Below are 25,976 nucleotides of genomic sequence, written 5' to 3'. Positions count from 1 at the left end.
CTGAACCCAAGATCAAGCTATCCCACTCCCTATCATTCTGGCGTGTTCCATGTTTCTATCCAATAACTGTTTGAAAGTTCCCGACTGCACTATCGCAGCAGGCAGTGCATTCCAGACCCCAACCACCCTATAAGTAATGAACCTATCTCAGACAGGTGGAGATTGAAGCAGGATAGGGACAGAGCAAGGCTGGCCTGGACACATCTGGGGGCCAGCAATTGGAGGATGCAGGGATCAGAGGAGCAAAGATGTGGGGCTGCGGGGCTGGCCAGTGATCGAGAGGCCAGGAATGTGGGGTTACTGAGCATGCACTGATCTCGGCACATGTGCAGTGGCCCACTCAGCGCTATGCTGCTGGCCTCTCCAGTGGGAATAGGCCTTGCCCAGATTGTTAATGATATTCACACTAGTGCAGTGCACAGAATGTGGGAGATTCATTTTGAAAATCCCACTGAAAAAACTATGTGATTTACTCTAGTTTTTACACAAATTCAACACCTAGAATATTTTTGAGAGAATCCCACCCTATATTTTGTTTTCATGTTTTTGATTCCAGACAGAGTTTACCTTTATTCTGCTATTAACACATAGCCTGGACCAATGCTTTGTATCATTATCACTCCCTTTGCCTGTTTTCCCACGCCTGCCAACCAATGCTTGAATTTCTCTTTTCTTCCACTGGATTCACCCCCTTTTTCAACAACATAAAACTCTCTCTTTTCAGTTCTGAAGAAGAGTCATGTTGGACCGAAAACACAGATGCTGCCAGACCAGCTGAACTTTTTCAGCACTTTAAATGCCACAATCTGTAAATCACACACCATCTTGACTTGAAAATATAAAAGGTAACTGTTCTGCATCTGAGAACCTTGAAGTATGCTCGCACCCATCTTTTGCCATTGCTCGTTTTTTTTTGAAAGCCGGGCACTTGTACCAGGACTTATGTCAGTTCCTCCAGCAACAGTGCATCTTCTCTTTAAAATGTGCCTGCTGATTTTGCAAGAAAGCTCTAACCTTTCATGACTTTGGCCTCTGCTGAGGTGTGCAGCCACTCAACAGCACTGTTAGTGCTCGCTGTTCATAACAACAATGTTAATGAGCTTGCAGCATAAAGTTGGTGTGCTGGCTGTAACACATTGAATGGTGCAAGATAATCAACATCAAGCTCCACTCCTGTTTTTTGGGGGCTGTCCAATTAAGTCCGTGCTAAATCAGAGCATGGCCAGGATTTTACATTCCCTGCCCAGTGGCTTCTTGGGCACTATGGTGGAGGGAGCATAAAATTCCACGGATGGGATTCCCTCCGGGATCCCGCCTACCCTGACCCAAACAGTTTTACGATGGGACTGGCAGGGCCTTAAATGGGAAGCCCACCCATGTTCATATTAAGGCCATTCAATGGCCAGTTAGTAGACAGTTAGGGGCATTTTCCCACCCAGCCTCAATTGTTCGGTTGGTGAGCGCCCGATGACTGAGGGTGGGAAACTGAATAAGTTTTTGTCCTCGATCTGGGGCAGGAAGGCAGCGGGTGAAAGATTTCAGAACAGGAACCCCATCCCTCAGGGACTGGAGAGCTTCACCCCTCCCCTCCATCCTCAAGCTCTCTACCCCTTGAGATCAAGATCAGCCCCACCCAGGCCCCCATGGTATCCTCTACCCTCCCTTCCTGACCCATCCCCCAGGGTACCACCTATCCGACACATGGTGGCACAGTCGTTAGCACTGCTGCCTGACAGTGTCTGGGACCTGTGTTCAATTCCCAGCTTGGGTTATTGTTTGTGCAGAGTCTGTGCGGTGTGACACTAATAAATAAATTTAAATTCTCTGGGACCCCTGGTACTTACCTGGAGTATGGTCCCGGGGTTTAGTCGCAAGAATAGTGCTGCAGTACCTCTTCTGGCCACTACAGCACTGTGTTTCAAGGGGCTGGAGAGTTGTCAACCAGGCCAAGGGCAGAGTTCCCTCCCATTACCAATCAATGCTAAAATGGCAGTGGGTCTGAGAGAGTCAGTGGGGATATGTTTCCTGCTGACTCTCAACATGGTGGGTGCTGAGGGGTCAGTATGTTAAAAACCCAGGCCAGGGTTTAGTTAAGAAAGTTGGGTGAAATCTGCCTTTACCTATAAGGGAAGCAGGGCATTTGCCGTTCTGAAAATTCAGGTGCATGTCTTTTCAATACAAATTACCAATGACATTTTGCACAGATTTTCTTGATGGAACTTTGCTTGATCCATTTCATAGTTTAATTAGAGTAGAATTTTTAATTCAGTCATGGGATTTGAATATCGCTCGCAAGGTCAGCATTAATTGCTTTTGAGAAGGTGATGATAAGCTGGCTCCTTGAACCACTGCCATGTGTGTGTGATGAAGGTATTTCCTTAATTAAAGAGGGAGTTCCAAGATTTTGATCCAGTGATGAAGAAAGGACAGTGAGGCATTTACAAGTTAGAATGGTGTGTGATTTGCAGGTAATGACATTACTCTGTAGCTGCTTCCTTGTCCTTCTAGGCAGTAAAAGTCATGGATTTCATAGCTGACGTCAAAGAAACCTTGATGAGTTGCTGCTGTGCATCTAGATGATGGACATTGGAGCTGTGGTGGAGGGAGTGAATGCTGAAGACAGAGGATTGGGTGCCAATCAAGCTGGTTGCTTTACATAGGATGGTATTAAGCCTTTAGGGTTTTGTTGGAGATGCAGCCATCCAAGTGGAAAGTATTCAATTCATAGAATCCCTACAATGCAGAAGGAGGCCATTCGGCCCATCGAGTCTTCACTGACAACAATCCTACCCAGGTCTGAACTCCAAATATTTATCCTGCTAATGCCCCTGACTCTAAGGTACAATTTAGCATGGCCAATCCACTTAACCTGCACATCTTTGGACTATTATACTCCTGATTTGTGTCTCACAAATGCTGGAGAGGCTTCCGGAGTCAGGAAGTCACTTGCCAGAAAATACCCAGCCACGAGTGGCATGGTGGCACAGTGGTTAGCACTGCTACCTCACAACACCAAGGACCTGTGTTTGACTCCTGGCTTGGGTCACTGTCTATGTGGAGTATGTATGTACTCTCCATGTCTATATGGATTTCCTCCTGGTGCTCTGGTTTCCTCCCACAGTCAAAAGACATGATGGTTAGGTGGCCATGCTAAATTCTCCCTCAGTGTGCCAGTGTATGGCAAGTAGGGTATTTTCACAGTAACCTCATTGCAGTGTTAATGGAAGCCTACTTGTGACAATAATAAATAAACTTAAAAGCTTTTGACAAACTCTTGCACCCATTGTATTTAACTAGATCATCTAGTTAAGTTTTGGTCAATGACAACTCCAAGCATGGTTGATGGTGGAGGATTCAGTGATGATAATGTCTCTGAGTGTTAAGGAGAGGTTGTTAGATTGTTTCTTATTAGAAATGGTCATTGCCTGCCACTTAGCTACCAAAAATATTTGCAATTTAGCAGCCAAAACCTGAATGTTGTCCAGGTCCTAGTACATTCAGGCATGGACTGCGTAATTATCTGGGAAGTTGTGGTGATACTGAACATTGTACAATCATCAGTGAACATCCTCATTCTGACCTTATAATAGAGACTCAATCACTGATCATAGAATCATAGAAACCCAAAGTACAGAAAGAGGCCATTCAGCCCATCGAGTCTGCACCGACCACAATCCCATCCAGGCCCTACCCCATATTCCTACACACTTACCCACTAATCCCCCTAACCTATGCATCTCAGGACACTAAGGGGCAATTTTAGCATGACCAATCAACCTAACCCACACATCTTTGGACTGTGGGAGGAAACTGGAGCACCTGGAAGAAACCCACGCAGACACGAGGAAAATGTGCAAACTCCACACAGACAATGACCCAAGCCGGGAGTCAAACCCAGGTCCCTGGAGCTGTGAAGCAGCAGTGCTAACCACTGGGCTACCGTATAATATCCAAAGATGAGTAGCTGAAGATGGTTGAAGAACACTATCCTGAGGAACTCTTGCAGCAATGCCCTAGGGCCAAGATGATTGATCTCTAACGAGTCCACTTTTTCCTTTGTTGTAGGTCTGACTCCAGCCAGTAGAGATATTTCCCTCTGATTTTCATCGAGTTCAATTTTCCACTTTTGGCCAAATGCTGTCTTGATGTCAAGGACAGTCCATTCTTTGATCTGCTGCAATTCTGTCAGGAGCCTAGTCGCCTTGGTGGAACACAAACTGAGCATTGGTAAGCAGATTATTGCTGTATAAGTGTCACTTGGTAACACTGTCAAGGACACCTTCCATCACTTTGCTGAAAAATGAAGTTTTAAGATTGAGTGGTAATTGGCCATATTTATCTTCATTTATTTACTTGTCTAATTCTAAATTCTCCAGTTGCCATGGTGGGAGTTAGAGTCATGTCCCCTGATCACTAGCCCAAACCTCTGGTTAGTCTAGTAACACAATCACTATGCTATCATGCTCGTGTCATTATAATTATCTATCTTCAATGTAATGGAAGAATCTTTGCACGACAATGTGGACAGCTCTTTGTTCACATTCATGCCCTATGTCAGATTCATTCATTGCCAACTGCTTAATTCTTCTCATTGCATAGGGCCTTAAGGCAGAGAGCTGCTTACCATGAGTTTGATTTTCTCCAGGCTCAGGGACACAGAGGTCCAGTGAAATGACCCAATTGCTGCCCTGGCAGAGATCAACTAACTAGTTTAAGAGAGAGATAAAACCTGTCTAGATATCATGGAGTACACAGCTATTATACATGTTCCTTTTAATCGATGCCCTGTTTCTCCAATTGTGCATTTCAGAACATTATTTGCTTCACTACATACATACATACATACATACATTCTGTAAACCATGCCTAGTCTCGAGGCTGTTGACTATGACGAGAGGTTGAATAAACTAGGATTGTTTTCACTGGCAAGATGGAGGCTAAGGGGAGACCTGATAGAGGTCTACAACATTATGAGAGGTGTAGACAGGATAGAGAGTCAGAGGCTTTTTCCAAGGGTGGAAGTCTCAATACAAAGGGGCACAGGTTCAAGGTGAGAGGGGGAAAGTTTAAAGAGATGTGCGGGGGAGGCTTTTCACGCAGAGAATGGTGGGTGCCTGGAACGCACTGCCAGAGGAGATGGTGCAAGCAGACACATTAGCAACATTTAAGAGGCATCTGGATGAGTACGTGAATAGGAAGGGAATAGAGGGATACAGACCAAGTAAGGGCAGAAGGATTTTTTTGTGGTTTAGTCAGATCATCATGATTGGCACGGCTTAGAAGGCCTAAGGGCCTGCTCCTATGCTGTACTTTTTCTTGTTTTTAAATTTTACTGCGGCCTACAGCTTCTGCATCTGATTTTCTTTCTTTCTCATGCTGAACGCATATTCAAATGTCTCATTTTACTCTTTGTTAGGTGGTCATTCTTGAATGATGTATAATTTTGCAGCTCACAAATTCTTCTCTAAAATATATTAAAAAGTATCCCCTCTCAGATGAATCTCTTTGTTAGAACGTTTTAAGCTATATGAGAAAAGCTGATAAGGTTAGTACCTTGCATTAGCAGATTAATTTCTAAATCAAAATGGCTTTTCTGGGTGAATGAAAGCCAAAGTAACTTTCAGTTTGATTGATGTTGAACTGGGACAGTATACTATCGAATAAATAAATTCAATACTAAAGAAATCTGTGTGACACACAATAGAATTTATAATACCAATTGTTTTTAAAAAATGCTGAAACAAACTATGTGGAATTTTGCTTGATTCAATGAGATGAAGTATTATCTCTTTCACTGCTGTCAGCTCCAAAGGAATCTGTACTTCCGAGGTTAGCCATTTTAAAAAAGACAAGCGTTCAGCCAGGGGGCCAATGAGACGACACTTCAGATGTAAAGGAATAGCTGAGTTTGGGTAAGCATGAACTGGATTTCCTGCCTCCTATACCCCCTCGCCCCACAATCGCCTCCCCCTACCCGCTTCCTCCCCACTGGCAGCTTTGGAGATTGGGTGCTGGTAAAATCTAGCATGTGGCTCAGCCACCCCGCCTACCCCCACCCACTCCTGATCTGGATGACAGGGCAGTGAGTACCAATTAATGGCCACTTAAATGGGAAGGTGATGGCCAAGGGGTATTATTGCTAGATTATTAATCCAGAAACTCAGCTAATGTTCTGGGGACCCGAGTTTGAATCCCACCATGGTAGGTGGTGGAATTTGAATTCAATGAAAAATATCTTTGATTAAGAATCTGCTGATGATCACGATTGTCAGAAAAACCCATCCGGTTCACTAATGTCCTTTAGGGAAGGAAATCTGCCATTCTTACCTGGTCTGGCCTAATGTGACTCCAGAGCCACAGCAACATGGTTGACTTTCAACTGCCCTCGGGCAACTGGGGATGGATAATAAATGCTGGCCAGTCAGTAATGCTCATGTCCCATGAATGAATAAAAAAAAACTTAGGGGCCACATCTTGTCCTCACCTTATTTTACACTTGGCTCAGCAAGGCCAATGTCAAGCAGGTAAGTGGAAGATTTAGCTGCATGGGCTGGTGTCAAGTAAGGGGCTGGGGAAAATTCCTTTTGAAGGCCCTTTGTCCTCATCAGAGGCAAACCTACAACAGGCACACATGCCCTTTTATCCTCCTCACCAGGGCTTCTCAATTCCTCTTTGCCCCCCTCACTGGGGACCTGCCAGCCTGACCCTGAGAGCAAACTCTCCTCCACTTACCTCGGTGTTTGGTCCAGTGATAATTTCCACTGGGAAATGCCTGCACTGCAGTGGTGACTGCTCCAATCAGAGGCAGTTGGGACTACAGACAATTTGCTGTTAAACGACAACGAGGCAGTCCCTCTTTTTGTTGGCAGGTTCCCCACCAATCTCTTAGCTGGGGAGGGAGTAACCATAGCACCCTGTAAAATCCAGCCCAACTAAAGTAGTATCCCAGTGATAATAAATATCTAATAATAAAGGTGTGAATTATCAACTAGGAATGGAATTGGAAAATTGTGCCCAGACTGTGTGGGGCACTGGTTTTGCCAAGGTGAATTTTTACTCAGGTTTCCACACAAATTTATTTGAATAAATTTGGATATATCTCCCACGATTCAAGAAATCAAGCAATTTGTGACTGACACCCAATATTCTGCAGCATCACAAAGAGGGAAAAGGCTGACCAGACACAATCCATTTTCCAGCATGTCATAGAGTCATAGAGGTTTACAACATGGAAACAGGTCCTTTGGCCCAACTTGTCCATGCCGCACTGTTTTTTTAAAACACCTAAGCTAATCCCAATTGCCCGCATTTGGCCCATATCCCTCTCTACCCATCATACCCATGTAACTAGCTAAATGTTTTCAAAAGATAAAATTGTACCCACCTCTGCTATTACCTCTGGCAGCTTCTTCCAAGCACTTACCACCCTCTATGTGAAAAAATTGCCCCTCTAGACACTTTTGTATCTTTCCCCTCTCACCTTAAACCTATGCCCTCAAATTTTAGACTCCCCTACTTTGGGAAAAGATATTGACTATCTACCTTATCTATGCCTCTCATTACTTTATTGACCTCTATAAGGTCACTCTGTCAGCCTCCTATGCTCCAGAGAAGAAAGTCCCAGTCTATTTAGCCTCTCCTTACAGCTCAATCCATCAAGTCCTGCTAGCAGCCTCGTAAATCCTTTCTGAATTCTTTCTAGTTTAATAATATCCCTTCTATAGGACGGTGACCAGAATTGCACACAGTATTCCAAGTGTGGCCTTACCAATGTCTTGTACAACTTCAACAAGATGTCCCAACTCCTGTATTCTATGTTCTGACCGATGAAACCAAGCATGCTGAATGCCTTCTTCATCACTCTGTCCACCTGTGTCTCCACTTTCAAGGAGCTATGAACATGTACCCCTAGATCTCTTTGTTCTGTAACTCTCCCCAATGCCCTACCATTAACTGAGTAAGTCCTGCCCCGGTTCAATCTATCAAAATGCATCACCTTGCATTTGTCTAGATTAAACTGCATCTGCCATTCATCAGCCCATTGGCCCAATTGATCAAGATCCCACTGCATTTGGAGATAACTTTCTTCACTATCCAGGTAACTTTCTTCACTGTCCTGAATGAAACATTTGTTTTTGTAAGGGATTGTGTTGTTGAAGGAATGTAGTGAATGAGATTTTTATGAATAAGTGTGATGTTTTAAAAGTTAAAGTCTGCAATAGACAATTACAATTTTATTTTATTTTATCTCAGCACATTTCCTGAGGTCTGCCCTTGGTGGATACAGAATGAGTTGGCATGGTATGTGTCTGGTCAAAGGATGGTGGGAGCATAGGTTGGCATTAAAGGCACCAAGTTGGCATAGGGGTTATAAACAGAGGGGGGTGGGTGGTGGGACGTAGTTCAGCATCAAGGTTGTGAGGTATTTTGGGATGGATAGAGCGGTGTGGATTGGTATGAAGGGCATGAATGGTTGTGGGGTGAGGATAGGAGGTGTAAGTTGGCATGGTGGGTCTAAGGGGCCAGGGAGACTGGGTAGAGTGCATGAGAATGCATAAGTTGACATGGATGGGACATGTGTGGAGGTGTGGAGGGGTGCTGAAGAGTGAGGGCTTGAGGGATGCTTTTGGTTTAATGCTTTTTAAACAACCTTTGACAAACTGCTGGTGTACCCCTACAGCTTCCACACTTGTTCTGGAGGATCAGGACTGACTCGCACAGAACCCTGCCACCATGAAATAAATCCTTAATTTCAAGACCGCCTTCTCTCAAGTTGTGTTTGAAGAGTCAGGAAATATCTCGCCACTATGTCCCCAAGTTGAGGGTGAAGATTCAAGCCTGAATTTAAAGTATATTCAGCGAAAGCAACAGAAACTCAACTAAGATCAACATGGGTTTTTTGTGACCTCCGAGGCACCTGAGAACTGCAGCGCAATGTCATTAATAATCTGGTATGATCAGCAACATCCTGAGGGCTAGCACAACCCAGAAACTGCACTGAACTAGCCATATAAATCCTGTGGCTACAAGGCAGGTCAGAGGCCAGGGATTCTGCAGTGAGTAACTCATTTCTGAATCCCCAAAGCCTGTCCATCATCTACAAGCATGAGTCAGGAGTGTGATGGAATATTCTGCACTTGACTTAAAGGCTGCAGCTCCAACAACAACTTATATTTAGCTAATAACTTTAAAGTAGTAAGGAATTCCAAGATTTTTGACAGGGGCGTTATGAAAAGAATGAGGCAGTGCCACATAAGGAGACATTAGCATTGATGTGCAACAGCTTGATTAAGGTGTTAGATTTTAAGGGAAGTCTTAAAGAATGAAGGCAAGACTAATTGGTTTAGGCAGGATATTCCCAAGCTCGGGGCCTAGAAAAACTGAGGGTATGGCCACCAAAGATGGAATGATTAAAATCGGGCAGACTTAAGAAGCCAAAATTAGAAAATATTTTGGAGGGTTGTGGGGTTGAAGGAAATTATTGAGACAAGGAGGGGAAAGGCCACAAAGAGATTTGAAAAAAGTATGAGAATGTTATCACTGCTTGATGGGGAGCCAGTGTAGGTCAGGGAGCACAGGGGCGATTATGTAACAGGAGTTGGTAAGTTAGCACAAGAGTGGCAGAGATTTGGACATCAAGATGAGAAATAGGTGAATGCCAAGGATAGATCCTTGTGGGGACACAAGAGATAATTTTGGAGGAGCAGGAAGAGAAGTCACAGGAAGTGATTCTCTGATTAGGTTTAGGCAGTTGAAAATGAAGCTAGATGAGTGCAGTCTCACCAATTAGATGATTGTGGAGAGGTGCTAGAGGAAGAAGATTGTGTCAAAGGCTGGGGCACTCAACATTCAAGAAACTCGACACCATTCAGGACAAAGCAACTCACTTGACTGGCAGCCTGTTCACCCACTGTCAACATTCACCCTCTCCACCATCGGTGTGTAGTGGAGTGTGCCATCTACAAGGTGCACTGCAAGAAAACACCAAGCTTGTTTCAACTGAACCTTCCAAATCTTGGATCTCTACTCACTGGAAGGCCAAGAGCAGCAATGCATGGAAACAGCACCACTTGTAAATTCCCCTCCAAGACATGTATCAAAGTGATTTGGAACAATATCACCTTTCCCTCACTGGCACTGGACCTCAATCCTGGAACTTTCTTTCTGACAGGATTGTGTGTGCCTGCACCACATAGACTACAGTGTTTCAAGGGATGACTGATCACTATTTCTCATGGGTAAATAGGGATAGATGAAAAAAACTGCATTGCCAGCGATGCTCTGTCCCAGGAAATAACCAAGGATTACAAAGTTTGAAGTGGTAATGAGCTAAACTCTAAGCTTAAAATTTTGCAATGTTTCAGACTCTTTGGAGGTAAATCATGCAGAAATCCTACACCAAAAGATCTTATAACCTAACTTGGAATCCATTTTCTCATTGTCGCTCTTTATTTCACATTCACTAGATTGGATTTTATTTTATTTGTAATTAGTATGCCTTATGCTGTCTTTTACATGGTTTGCATTTGTTGTGTCTCTTGATTATCTTCCATTCTGAAACTCAAACACACATCTCTAAGGATTTGGCACTGAATTTTATGGTGGAGCTGGAGAGGGCAGTGGTGCATGGCTCACCCCCAGAAGGAACATTGTCCAGCAGCTGATGATTGTGGAAGAAGTACAACCAGCAGCTATAAGTGCTACTGATGGGCTAAACAAGCTCACAGGGATTTCCGCCCCTCAGTGGACAGGAAGTAGCACCCTCGAGAGCTGCTGCTTAACCTTATTGGCTAGTAACACTCACAATCCTGATACTGCCAGTAGTGGGCGTTGCCAGGACTGCAAGGAAGAGCAGGAGGAAGAGTGATGGTTACTGGAGGTAGGTTAAATCCTGGGTTTTTAGGGTGGGTATGGTCCAGGAGTCCAAAAGCTGTGGTGGTGGAGGGAGGGGGCAGTGGTTGGGGCTGGGTTTCAGAGGCAGGCAGCAAGGAATGAAGCGGGGAGGGTGACATCTTGAAGAGGACAGAGGGGTGCACACAAGGAACTCCCAAATGATCTGCTCTTTCTTCCTGCCTTTTTTCAGCCTGTCTTCAAAAAAAAACAGACTGCCCACTCCTGCCTGCATGCCCCACGCCAACCGCGTTATAGCACGGGCAGCACAATATCCTGGTCAACTCTCTTGATAACAAGCTTAATTGACTTTACATCATTCATTTAAATATGGCAGCTGAGCCACTGATTTCAGTGCTTACCTACCTACTATATTATGGGGAACAGCTTTTTTTGGGTGGGACACTCCTCATATGCCCACCCTCCCCTGTCAAAAAAAGAAACGGGGTTGAGGTGGTAGTGATGTTATAACCAGCCCTCAGACATGGACTTGTACCAAATGCTGCTTTTCTAACCTGTTAGGTATAGAATATTGATATCTAGGCTGGTTATGACATTCAAATAACCAAGTCAAACTGATTTTGAGCTCAGTCTTTCTACCATCTTTTCAAAGTGCGGAGTTCTGAACAAGATAAGCCCCTGCTTCCTAAGAAAGTTATATCATTTAGGTTAACCTTCAAAATATTGGTTCTATATTATCATGAGTAACAAGGTGTCTTGATTAATTACAACCTTGACTTATGATGATATAATGCAAGAGAACAATGAAGGCATTTCTGACTGTAAATGTTCAGTATACTTTCATATTTGTGACTTCCTTCCGGCACTTTCCATTTTTATTTCAAATGTAAGCATTACACTCCAAATGGCAGCCACAGTATTGAAGCAATATTCCCAGTATGCATTCCCTGTGTTCCTTATCCTCTAGTCACTAATTAGTTCACAAACCCAATTGACAGCTCAACTCCACCCCAATACTACCGAGTTTCTGCTTCTTGACAGTGGTGGGTTTGTGACCAAAAAGTCAACCCGTCTCCCAATCTCTGTCTCCAACCTAAAAGAGGTCAATCTCTGTCTCCACTGAGTTGAAACCAAGGAGTATAAAGATGAAAATATAAATTAGCTTTAAATGGTGAGCAGAAAGTAAAATAAAGATTGGGGAATACGGATGAAAATAAGGGAAGAGAGATAAAAGAGACAGAAGGGAAAAGTAAAAAAGTTTAATTATTTTTCAATCCATGACACTAATTTTGTTCTCAGTGAATAAGACTCCACACATGGAACATAGATTTTCAGAGCCAGAGAGATTGTTCAGCAGTAACGATCACTGCCCAGGCACTAAAAGCTCACTCACTCCTGAACACACCACCTCTAACTTTGTCAGCCACATTTTGTCTCGAACTAGCAGTCAATATCACAAGTTTGCACAAATATAACAGTACAATGTTGAGTCTGTGAACAAGCACTGAAACAGCACATCCTTTGGCAAAACCTTTGGATTTTCACACAGAGCTGCACCTCAAAGGTTGCTTTCCGATGTAACCTTGAAATAATGAGTGCCGAAAGTCCTGCTTTTATTATTGCTGTAAAATACAAGCAATTAATTTACATGATCTCTTTTGGAAAAGTTAGTCTACTCACTTTTATTTCCCCTTTCTCACATGGGTCACTGCAGACAGACCGCACGACATGATCTTTACTGGTCCAGATTTCGTCATCATCTATTTTTAGCTCGCCATTGTCCCAGCTTCCAACATTAATATAATCAAAATATTCCTTGCCCAGCTTTTTAAAGTTCATGATTTCATACCTAAATGCAAGAACAGTTTGTTAAAACAATCCCTCAGAATCCTGAATACATTGGTTTATAAGTTACTATTTCCAGTTTGCATATTTATAATGATGATGTGATATTGACCATTGTATCCCCATATCATTGCGAGTCTGAAATTCTTATCATTTCTTTCTGTCCATTCACAATATCTATGGAATAATTATAGTGAGTGGTATTGCAACAGGTAGATAAAGTGACAGTTAATATTTAATGTGGAATTAACATTGAATGTTTCTTTAACAAAAAGTGATTTTGTGTACTGAAAAATAAATATGACATCCAATTAATGGCACGAATAGACAGAAAACAAACTTTCTCGTATTTAAAAGCAACTAAATCAATATGATCTTAATCAGCCAAGTTAATTGCAAAGTATTTTGGCTTGTGTTTCTCTGGATAGAAATTTATTGCCCTGTTTTGGCAGGGGAGGGGCTGTAAAACGAGGCGAGCTGTTTAAATCGACTTTGGCAGGACTGGAAAACCCCATTGGCGGGAAGGGCCATGAGATTCTGCCCCACATATTTTTACACTTCAACTTTACATGGGCACTTCACAAGGGCAGATTTACAATAAAGCACACCATGCATAGGATCCTGAATGGCACTGGGAGGGCCCTGATTGGCACTGGGAGTGCCCCAAACGGCACTGGGAGGGTTCCGAATGGTGCTGGGAGGACCATGATTGGTGCTGGGAGAGTCCCGAATGGCGCTGGGAGGGCCCCCAGTGGCACTGGGAGGGTCCTGATTAGCGCTGGGAGTGCCCCAAACGGCACTGGGAGGGTTCCAAATGGTGCTGGGCGGACCCCAAATGGTCCTGGAGCACTGGCCTGACTGAGGTTTGAAAAAATGAGGCATTACTGTTCATCCAATCAGATGCTGATTCCTCCTGCAGTTTTTCGAAGTGAGCCTATCAGCAGCAGATACAGAACCAGTCCAGACTGTGATTGGATGAAGGGAATTGTTTAATCATGGGTGTAGACAATTGTCAGCATTTTTCCTGAGGTTTTATCGTTTGTCTAATCTTTCTCAAATCGTGCTGAAAAATTACTACAGCAATTCAGTGAGTTGTTATAAACCATTGTGTAATAATTGTGGCCTGATAATCACAGATGAAATATTTAAATACAAAATAATACAGACGCTTATCAATTTTATAGATAGATTCTTGGGTACCTTCCTGGTGAATCTCCATTCTCGTCAAAAGAGATGATATCTCCAGATACGCCAGTGAAGTTGATTTTCATGAGGAAGTCCAGCAGTATTCGACCATCGATTGGTTTCATGGCTTCACACAGCCCATTAACTCCAGGACACAGGCTTTGTTGCATGTTGTGTAAAGCATGAGCCATTGAATAAATGGCATTTATCACAAATCCCATTTTGGTGTCTTGGACATACTGATCATGTAATGATTCTGTACCTGTTTTGAACAAGAATGCAGGAAGACTCGTATCACAATTACTTGTCTGTTGTTTAATCATAAAATTGCAAACCACCATCAAACTATTAATCAATAAAACAAGGGTAATAACTAAGCATATTGGGCAGGATTTTACAGCCTCACTCAACCCAAGACCGGAAAGTCCCGCCCGAAGTCAACAGACCTTTGCATTGTCCACCCCTCACCCACTCGGATTCCCATGGTGGGCAGGGCAGTAGAATTCTGGCAATTAAATCTATTACGCTTACAGATAATGTAACTTCAGTATATTGTCATATTACCATGGGGCCTGGTCACCTTCTCCATTCCTCATATTACCATGGGGTTCTGTGCATACTCCTTTTACATAGGGTTGATATTTATTTTCCATATACTTGCTCCACCATCGATCAGTACTTTTGCTTACATCCAGCCTTATAGCATCACCTTCTTAGATCCATCTACTTCACCACTTCTCGCCGGGTTTCAAAATCTCCTCCAAACACTCATCTGTGGTGCTGTAAAACATCCAAATTCAATGCGTGGCCTTGCTGCTCATTCATTGTTTTTTTCCGACACCTTGTGAACTGGGTTGGAGTGCCTCTGTATACACAGAGTATTTTGGAAATGTTCTTGATTTTTATCTGCATTACTGACTCAATAACCTAAGAATACATTATTAAATCAAGAAAAACATGCTGCAAATGCAGGATAAGTCTATCAAAAACATCAATAAAAAGTAGTATTAACTGGCATAATACTTTTGCCAACAAAGTTCATGTTAAGTTTAAAAATATTCTTGTGCAGAATTATAATTTATTTGATTACAAAGTATTGCTGATATGTATCTTTTAACCATTACTGTCTGTCACCCTGTCCATTTCCCCTGCATGGCCCTCAACTCTGCTTTCTTGAGTCCTAATGTGTCAGATTTGAACAGACGTAGTGGACAACCAGTTTAGGCATTCACTAGCAGATCTAACTGGGCCACACAAAGCACTTCAAGTCCTGCTCTTATCTGCCAACAGTGCTCCAGGATCACCCAGCTTCTTTTCTCAATCACAATCCGCCTTCTTAAATTCCTCTCCTCAACTGCCTTCTGACCTCCCCTGCCCCATCCTGTCACCACCATGCTCAATTCAAACAGCAAATGTGAGGAACTCATGCACTTCATTGCCAAGAAGACTGAGGCCATTTGATCAACTGACTCTGCTGCGACCCATCCATTTGTTAGTCCGATGGCCAAACCTCTTCTAACATTCCCCAGTCCAGCCTTGAAATTGCAATTTTGACTGGTTACTCTTTCATTTCCCCTCATACAATCTCTGAGTGTATCTTGCCCATAAGGGCTTTTGCTCTCTCGACCTTATTGTCATTTAAACTGCTGACCAGAGTAGTCAACTACTCTTCCTGAAACAATGTTGATTGTTCATGGCACTATCTCCTCAGGTACTGTTTCTGTCTTCATCAAATCTGGTTTCAAAAGAAGACCTTTCCCCTCCTTTGACCTTGCCAGCAACCAGCTCTTTTCCACTCTCGCTTTCCCTCCCAAAGTTTGGAAGCATGTTGACCTCTCACCACATCAACAGTATCAGTTTTCACATATACAGTGTCAACACTCAACCCCTTCACTGTCTCTAAACTGTCAGATTGCTTGTCGAACATTCTATATGTGATGAGTAGAAATTTGTGATGGGAGCCATTGTCACTGGCCACTGTCACAAACTCTATTCCATAACCATCAACTCCATTCATCTTTTTAGCAACTATGGGAAGCTGAACTAAACTATTCACAACTTTTGTGCCTATTTTGACCCCAAGGTGATTCTGTACGTAATATTCCCCAGCCGGGCTATACTCCTGCTGGAACGCTCATCCTCCTCACCTAGTAGACTCTGGATTTGATTATTGCAACACACGCCGGACTAGCCCCTCACATTATACCCATCCTAAATGATAGGGACAATGCAGCTTGGGGTGCAGCCATTTTAGATACGCATTAAAGCATCTTGCAGCTGCAATGAGTGAAAATTGGAGATGTACATTTCTCGCTTTTTATTTGCATTTCCTCGCAGATGTTAAGGTTGAAATTAATGCTGTACTTGCTGTAGCTGCAGAAAATATTCCATTACCTTTTTTATCAATTCAATCCACATGTTTCCGCAGGGCCTTCAAAACCAATTGCCACAGCATGTTGGCAGCTTGCTAAATCCAACCAAGATCAGCTTTGGATGACTTACCACACTCAATGCTGCCTGATATCTGCTCCAGACCAAAATCGGTTCCACTGTTTTCTTGCTGTTCATCTTTTCCATATTTATAGATGTGGATTTTGCAAATTAATTTCACATTTATTTTGCTGATGTCTACAAGCTTCATGCAGAATTTTCCCCAAAATTCTAAGTGTCACAGAAGTCTGAAAACCAAAATGTTTAATTCCAGTATTTTTCAGTGAGCTACCCTGTACAATTTTCTCACAGTGTGTCAACTTGTTTTGGCAGTTGGGAGTTTCAGACAGGTAGAGGGAGGGGGAGGAGGAAGGGGGAGGGAGAGGAGGAAGGGGGAGGGGGAGGAGGAAGGGGGAGGGGGAGGAGGAAGGGGGAGGGGGAGGAGGAAGGGGGAGGGTGGGCCATCTGCAGACTGTTAGGCATGGGCCCTGATCTCCCATATACCATGTACAAGTGTACATAGTATATGGGAAATCTGCTGCCACTCTCCCCCACAACAGAACCTGCCCCCAATCGCCAACCCTCCCCATGAACCACCCAAGCGATTGACAGCCTCCTCATCATCATTGTCACCTTTCCCCCCTCCCCAGTTGCTGGCCTGAATCCTGATTGCCAGCATCAACCCCCAATTCATAGCCCCACCATCAGCCCCATCTCCCGATGGTAGGATGCCCCCTTCACTCCCTCCTTCCCTTCCTTGCTCTGCCCCATCAGGCCTCATCCCCTTGGCACTGCCTGGTGTCTGGTGAGCAGTGCCAGACTAGCAGTACCAGGCTGGCACTGCCCCAAGGGGCACTGTCTGCCCCCACCCCCAACCACCTAGGGATTTCAATGGTCTCTGGTCCCACTGGTGAAGATATCACAACCGGTCCCCAACTAGTGGGGATCAACTGTGATCCTCACTGGTGAGGACCTCCACCGGCAAGGTCAGAAAGCTAAGTAAGCCCAGACTATTAGAGCCCTAGCTCACTAATGATATTAAAATAAGCTAATGTAGATTGAAATCAGCCTCATGCCTTTCCTGGGCATGAGGCTGATTACGCAGGCAGGCCGAGGCTGGCAATATTGTGAGAGGTAAGATATCAAGCTTGACCCCGATTCTTTGCCTCATGCTCATTTTTCCTGACCCACTATGCTACTCAAACAGTGCCGTGGGGTAAAAAAATCCTGTTCTTCATCTGCAATGTGGAAGAAACGTGCTTCTTCACTTTTCTGTTTTGCTGCCAACATGCTTTGAAACAAAGTGTACAAAGTGTATCAATTTTCAAAATATTTCAAATGAAAGAAATTTCAACCAAATAAATTGCTTGAAATGAATAGTAAGTTAAATGATTCTATCACAATGTATCTAATGTTAACAAGGACTCTATTCAAAGCATTTTGAAGTAATCCAGATAATATGGCACATCATCTTCTGCGGTAATGAAAGAATAATAACAGATGTGAAAAGTGAAGGCAACACAATCATTTGAAGGTTTCCTGTGTAGTGGTAAGTGCCCTACAATTTGACACCCTTCCTACATGAACTGTTATGTTGTCTTCAGCTGCTTCCACACATGTCAAAATAGGGACCACTGTTTCCCAATGTGTAGTATTGAGCATAATGCTGAAATAATTGCCATTATCTAACTTAAGAATTGCATTCATTGCCAGTTGATGCTGCTAAGTCAGGGATATTGTTGCATCTCTTGTTTACGCACCCTGGATCCACTCTGTGTGTTATACACATGATGGTGCCACTGTGATGATGGAATGCAAGCAGTCACATTCTTGTTGAGTTACCTGGGGTAACTGCGGTGGGCAGGGGAAGAAAATCAGGGAGATAATCCATCATGAGGTTTCTAGTAGTTCTGTGATTTTCTGTCAGAAACAATCCATTGACTCCATCTACATTTCCCACTGCCTCAATAAAGCATAATCAAGGGCCCCTCTCTGCCTGGATGTAGGACAGGATTTTCCAGCCACGCTTGCCCCGAAACCAGAAAATCCCATCTGAGATCAAAGGACCATTCCATGTCCGCCCCTTGCCCGCTGTGTTTTCCATGGCAGGCAGAATGTCCCATTTTCTCTTTCATCTTTTTCCATTGGGAAAAAGATACAAAAGCCTGAGGTCATGTACCAACTGACTCAAGAGCAGGTTCTTCCCTGTTGCCATCAGATTTCCTATCATATATTAAGCTGATCTTTCTCAACACCATAGCTATGACTGTAACACTATATCCTGCACTCTCTCCTTTCCTTCTTCCCTAAGTACACCATGAATGGTATGTTTTGTCTGTATAGCATACAAGAAACAATACATTTCACTATTTGGGCTACTTTGTATCCCAATACACATGACAATAATAAATCAAATCAAATATTCAAATGAAACATGAATGTTAGAAATCTGTGATATGGTGCATATCCTTTTATTTGTCAGAGCAAATGCTGAGCAGTGGCTGCTGTAGTGACTGTCCCTTTAAAGATCCATCTGCAGAGTAAGGGTCACATGAGCCTGGGAACCAATTGGGGAACAGGGCGAGCGAGGCTTCTGTACTCCGAGTCGCCTCAGGAGCTGATTGCAGCTATTAGGCTGCAAGCCTCTGTATAGTTTTAACCTGTAAATATACAAGTGTGTCTTCCCTCAACTAGTGAATGAGCATCTTTATAGCAGTGCTGGTAAATTCCTGACACCCTTAGATCAGAGATATTTAAAAGTTAATTGCTGCTTTAGCTGCTGCAATTGATTGCAAAACGGTGTAAAGTTGTTGCATATTTTTTCTTGTTAATGATGGGTTTGGTGATGGTGATTTGAGCTGGTGATTTGATTTGATTTATTATTGTCATATGTATTAACACACAGTGAAAGTAGTGTTTCTTGCGTGCTATATAGTGTTCATAGAGAAGGAAACGAGAGAGTGCAGAATGTAGTGTTATAGTCATAACTAGGTGTAGAAGAAGATCAATTTAATGCGAGATAGTTCCATTCGAAAGTCTGATGGCAGCAGGGAAGAAGCTGTTCTTGAGTTGGTTGGTACGTGACCTCAGACTTTTGTATTTTTTCCTGATGGACAAAGGTAGAAGAGAGAACGTCTGGGGTGCACGGAGTCCTTAATTATGCTGGCTGCTTTTCCGAGGCAGCAGGAAGTGGAGAGGGAGCCAATGGATAGGAGGCTGATTTGCAAACTCTGAAACTAGTCACCACAATACAAACATCAATAAATGAAATGGAATTAATGTTGAAATAATTTGCTTTAATTGGGTAAACAAGAAAGCTTCAATAACAGGTGAAGAGAAAAACAACCTGTATTTGTTTAAAAAGGATGGGAAATTACTTATCTGAAGATACTATACCAGGTGCCCAAGGAAGCTTCATTGCAAAAATAAAATGACAAATTCACATTTGAGACAATTAGATCAAATGCTAAGCACTCATATTGTCAACACTGGGTCTGAGTACTTGTACATACTATGGCATTGAAATCTCAATCTTGTTGCATCCATTTAATGAGCATAACATGAGCACGATGAATTAAATATTTAGGAGACACAGCCTTGCACCCCAAGAACATCTGAGAAATGTCTAATTTGAAATCGGGCAGGCCATTTCCAGGCTTCTCTTGCAGCTGCTTGAAACAGGTGTTAGATCCCTTGAAGATGTAAATAAGGGGCTAAAGACATGGTATTAGACCACCCCACCCCATCGCGTCTTCTATTGGAATTGAGTTGTGATGAAGCAGCAGGAGCCAGGCTTGCACAGCTCAACCACAGCTACCACAGCTGTGACTGCTAACAAAATTTAAGTTTGTGAAATAACTTCTCAAAAAATACAATCCCATGCAAACAGGAAAAGCAAGAAAGTTCCGCTGAATCTACAGCTATCATGATAGCTGCCAATTTCCTCTCTAACGTTGTCTGCTCCAACTCCATCACCACTCCTGTAACATATGTTTGGGCTGTTGCTGGTGAGCTGACATTCATGATGTTTAAAAGTGAAGCACACCAGCAGCGCATTCCTAAAATGTTAATTAGGCCTAAATATCTCTTCATATAATCATAAAATCCCTACAATGCAGAAGGAGGCCATTTGGCCCATCAGGTCTGCACTGACTCTCCGGAGAGTATTTATGCATGTGTGTATGTATTTACCCTACTAATCCCATTAACATTGAGACACTAAGACGTGATTTAGCATGGCCAATCCACGTAACCTGCACATCTTTGGAGTGTGGGAGGAAACTAGAGCACCCGGAGGAAACCCATGCAGACACAAGGAGAATGTGCAAACTCCACACAGACAGTGACCCACGGCTGGAATTAAACCTAGATCCCTGGTGCTGCGAGCAGCAGTGCTAACTATTGTGCCACTCTGGTACCTTTCGCTCTGGTCTCAAGCCTTCTATTTAGGGAGTGGTCTGCAAACACAGCTCTAATGATAGTATCAAGCACTCTTCAGTAAGTTATTAAAGTCAGTTATTAGACACATTAATATGTCTAAAAAATATATATGAGAAAATGAACAAGTATTGTTATGAACACCACTGATGTAATATGCCAGAGTGTCCCAGCTTGAAACATTGGTTAATATGGTGTATCTTTGTTTGGATTGTGAGAACAAAATACAATCCAGTGAGAAAACAGTTCAGTCTTTATGTAAACAATTAGTAAACAGCATTTATTAAAGGAAAAAAACACAACAAAAAAGACTATTATGACCTGTAAGTATATGAATGATCAAACACACCATTTCTCTGAGATTGCCTCTCATTCCCAATCAAACCCACGTTCCTGAACTCACCAAGACATCCTTTTTCCCAAACAACATCCAAATTTGTAACTCGAAGTCAAATCCAGCTCATAGTTTCCACACAATACACCTTAGATGACCAGGTCTGGGAAACGGTCTTCTGTTGGTTCAGAAAAGATGCAAAATGGTGTCTTGTAGAGAACATCTGCAATCTGCTGCAGCAAGAAGTGGGGGTGTGGGGATGGCCTTGGCGAGATGTTCGTCTTCATCAATGACATGTTGAAGGCTCCAGAGAAGATGTCATAACTTCTCTGCTCCAGGGAAGTACTGGATGACGAAGGGTACTCTGTCTACTGTGTCCCTTGTTTGTCTTCTGAGGAGGGCGGTGTGGCTTTTCACTGTGGCATGTCGGAACTGTCAATCGATGAGTCGAGCGCCATATCCTGTTCTTATGAGGGCATCTTTCAGCGTCTGGAGGTGTCTGTTGTGGTCCTCCTCATCTGAGCAGACCCTATGTATATGGAGGGCTTGTCCATAGGGGATGGTTTCTTTAACGTGTTTAGGGTGGAAGCTGGAGAAGTGGAGCATCGAGAGGTTATCCATGGGCTTGTGGTACCTTGAGGAATCCAACTGAGCATCGGTGAGCAGGTAATTGCTGAGTAAGTGCTGCTCGATAGCATTGTCAGCAACATCTTACATTACTTTGCTGATGATTGAGAATAGACAGATGGAGTGGTAATTGGCTGGGTTTGCTTTGTCCTGTTTTTGTGGACAGGACATTCCTGGGCAGTTTTCCACATTGTCAGATAGATGCCAATGTTGTAATTACATTGGCACACCTTGGCGAATCTTTCCAATTCTCAAACCCTTGTTTGACATTTCCATTCAGTGCACTGCTGCTGGGACCACATCACAACGTGTGCACCTTCAGCATTTTGGCAATTGTCAGCAATTTGTACATGCTCTTTTACATACCTCGATCCCTGTGCAGGGAGCATGACTGAGTTATGGACAGGATCTTCCACGAGGAGTAACTGTTAGAGGTTTAATATATGACATTTACAATCAGTAGCTGTATAAGAGGTTAAATGTTGTTTGAGCCAAATGTTGGAAACAAATTTTATGTGTTTGTCAACTTTTCCAAAGGATATCTGAAAGATGTTATATTTTGGTATATTGGTTAATTATTTCTTTAAGTTTGATATGCCTGTGAGTTGACCCATGACTCCTACGAACCAGATTATGGGGGTAATTCACTAATGTCCTGACCTGGTCTAGCCTACACTTGACTCCAGAACCTCAGCAATGTGGTTAACTCTCAACTGCCCTCTGGGCACAGCTAGGGATAGGCGATAAATGCTGGCCAGCCAATGATGCCCATGTCCCATGAATGAATAAAAACAAATTCTCTCATCACGTTGCACTGCTTTTGCAGAGGTCATTTAATGGGCTTCCCGCTGGGTACCACAACATCTGCGAGTCTCTGGGCATCGGATGCCAGCACCATCAGCACCACACCAGAAATTGGCGCAGAGCTGTATAATATGTTAATTTAAATTACTGTATCATTAGCAGGCCCGGGACTGAAGTCTTTAGGCCTGTTAGTTTTTTCCTCCTGCAAGGTGTGTTTCATTCCAGCAGGGTTTAGTATATCTCTCCACTTGCAGGGAGCTAGTGGCCCAACCCCCCTGCAGTGCCATTGAGATGGGGGGTAAGTTGCTGCCTGGGTAATGCCAGCTTGGCAGTGCCAGCCTGGCCCCTGGCACTGTCTAAAAGCAAATGCCAATGCCCCATGGGCACCTTGGTACTGTCCACCAGGCATCAGGCAGTGCCAAGGGGCTGGGGTGGGGACGTGGTTGGGGGGAGAGAAGAGAGATCAAAGCAAGTCAGGGAGGTGAGGGGGAGATTGGGGCTGCCTGGGGTTGGGGAAGCATTGGCTGGCCTGGACATGTTTGGTATGTCAGCAAAAGGAGGGTCAGCGTGGCAATGTTGTGGAGTTGCTGCGCTGGCTAGCAATTGGGAGGCTGGCAGTATGGGGCCACTGTGCATGCACGGATCTCATCACTGACTGTTCGGCACATGTGCAGTGGCCCGCTCAGTGCTATACTGCCAGCGTCTCCAGCAGGGAGAGATTTTTCACAAGATTTACACGAGTGCACACTCTGCAGTGCACAGAGTTTGGAAGATTCATTTTGAAACTCCTGCTGAAAAAAACAGCAGCATTTACTCCAGTTTTACATGAATTTGATACTTAGAATTTTTTGGGGAGATTCCACCCTATACCTTTCCTTTCCATTCCACCTTGGAAGCATAGCAAGATCTGGGGATCAAAGAGGAACCTCCTATTATACAGTATATATCACTGAGCTCCTTTTCTTTCATGGGTAGAAGACTATGTGTCATACTCTTCTACCCATGAAAGAAATCTCTCTTATAATCTAGTACTAACCATTATGGAGATAAATGGACAGCCCTTAGGGCAAACTAGTGCTATAAATCCAATACAGAAATCAGGAGAGACATCTATTTCGTGGGTGGTTGGAATGTGGAACTCACTACCACATGAAATAATTGAGGTTAATAGTATAGATGCGTTTAAACTAGATAAGTACATAAGTGTTACCCCATCTATATCTTTGTGAGCTGCATTTTTCTTTTAAAATTTGGAAAGTCATTGCATTATTTGGACACTTGGGATTTTTTAAAAGGTGATGATAACTTCACGTTGATCTGCCAAGCAGTGTGGGTTTTTTTTAGGAGATCACGTGATTTCAGCTACATGTTCAGGGAGGGGGAGAGCTGTTTGTTTATTTAAACTGCAATTATTATAATTGTTGGGAAAAAAACAGGTTTAAAGGCAAAGACCTGGGCCAGAATTCTCCCAAAAAATTCTCAGTGTTGAATTTACGAGAAAACTGGAGTAATTCACACTTTTTTTTGCTGGGAGTTCAGAGAAGAATCTCCCACACTCTGCACTGCAGACTGCCAACATGAATATCATTAAATTTCAGGGCAAAGGGCCTATTCCCGCCTGGGAGACTAAAACCAGCAGACCTCTGTGCACACACAGTGGCCGTGAACTGTCACCCTCCTGTCTGCTGACCAGCCTGAGACACCCGCAGTGCTGTCCCCCCAACCTCCCATGGCCCAATCGCGGACCCCCCCACACTGATCATTCCCTGACCAGCCTCGACACCCACCCTCTCACCCCCCCTCATCGTAGACTGCCTGATCTACAGCTTCCCTCCGCCCCCAGCAGACCCCTCCCAAGCAAGCTCCCCAGCCCACTCTGAGTACTGGCCTCCTTGCTGCCCCATCAATCCCAATGGCAGCGGGACCCTCCCCCAACTTCCCTCCACAACCATTTGCCCCCTTGTGGTCTGCCCCCTTGCCACTGTCCCATGCCTGGTGGGCAGTGCCAAGGTGCCTTTGGGCCTGGGTACTCTGCTCCTTAGGCAGTGCCAGAGTGCCCTACCAGCGCACCATGTCCAGGATGGACTCCCTCCCCCATCCCCCAACACTGCCCAATCCCCTGAGGGCTCCCAATAGCCCCCCTTCACTCCAGTGAGGTCAGGCCATGAGCTCCCATTAGCGGGGAGCCACTGTAAATCCCGCTGGAGTGAAACACTCTGGCAGGGTGGGAGATGCTATCAGGCCCAGAGAATTCGGTCCCAGGCCTGCTAATAGCATTTAAATAGGATATAAACTACCATTTAAATGCTGACTTCACCTCCCAGCTGCTTTCCGGTGCGGAGCAGGCTCTGCTGGAAATCCAGGCCTGGAATGCTCGCGGGAACCCTGTGAATCAGCCAACACACGATTGTTAGCAGAGCGGGATAGGCGAATCGCACACCCCTTTGAGGGGAGAGTTGACTGGTGGTGATTTAACCTGAGGATCACCACACCTCAGGCAAGGGGCAAAGTCGCGAAGGTGGGCCTTCATGAATAACCTTAGTTGGTATGAGTATTGAACCCACACTACGGCATCACAAACCAGCTGTCCAGTGAACTGAGCTAACCAACTATCCAGAGACCTATCAGTGAAGTTCACCTCTTTTACTCCTTCCAACCCTGACCTTGAGGTGTGAATTGGAAGAAAATGTCTGCTGTGCTCAGAGTGAACATAGCCATTCTGTAAATGGCTACGTAAGCCCATGAATGTCCATTGTCATAATTCCAGATTGACACAGACTGTGCTCCTGACGTTCCATCAGGCTTTCTTGCATATCTTCACCATCTGCAGTTAGTGTTCCTTTTTATAAAAATCATATTTACATAGTATAATAATGTGTAAGTGGTGCATCTTCAGTAGCTCTGTATCGTGTGCAAAACAGGTAGCAAAAACCAAGTGTAATATTGTGTGGGTGATCAGCAAAAAAAAAACAGTAAATAATCCATCAAAAATCTATTTGTCAGTCACCAAATGTGACTCATGGTTATGCTGTCAATTAGCCACAAACACCTTCCAAACATGAATGTAGAACCAGCACCTTGTGTCAAGTCGATAGTACATTCAAGGGCTCTATGTATATTACTGACTGAACACAAATGAGCAGGAGGAGTAATGGCCCAGTGGTATTATTGCTAGACTATTAATCCAGAAGCTCAACAAATGTTCTGGGGATTCGGGTTCAAGTCCCGCCATGGCAGATGGTGCAATTTGAATTCAATAAATAATATCTGGAATTAAATGTCTACCGATGACTGTGAAACCATTGTCCACTTTTGGAAAAGCCTAGTAAAGTCACCATATTCCCTGATGCTCAAAGGGCTGAATGGCCTACTCCTGCTTCTATGCTATCAAAAATCTTCATGTGAGCCATGCGCCACCCTGCACACACAATCGTCAGGGTATTGCTTCCGCCCTCACCTCTGT

The 25,976-nt window shown here is 43.8% G+C and overlaps 1 protein-coding gene across 2 annotated transcripts in view; it reads right to left on the bottom strand.

Annotated features, from left to right (window-relative positions):
- grm5b (glutamate receptor, metabotropic 5b) overlaps positions 1 to 25,976 on the bottom strand; it is a 510,019-nt gene that overhangs the window by 121,104 nt on the left and 362,939 nt on the right. For both annotated transcript variants that reach the window (XM_080197019.1, XM_080197020.1), the window contains exons 5-6: positions 13,897 to 14,143; positions 12,532 to 12,700 (exon numbers count right to left, since the gene is read on the bottom strand). In XM_080197019.1, coding sequence (XP_080053145.1) covers positions 12,532 to 12,700; positions 13,897 to 14,143 — 416 coding nt within the window. The remainder of the gene's footprint in view (positions 1 to 12,531; positions 12,701 to 13,896; positions 14,144 to 25,976) is intronic.

This window comes from Carcharhinus amblyrhynchos, chromosome 10 (genome assembly GCF_965287045.1).
Source record: "Carcharhinus amblyrhynchos chromosome 10, sCarAmb.v2.hapA, whole genome shotgun sequence".
Taxonomy (NCBI): Eukaryota; Metazoa; Chordata; class Chondrichthyes; order Carcharhiniformes; family Carcharhinidae; genus Carcharhinus; species Carcharhinus amblyrhynchos.
The sequence above is the reverse complement of the archived record's forward strand: the minus strand, read 5'-3'. Positions and strand labels throughout refer to the sequence as shown.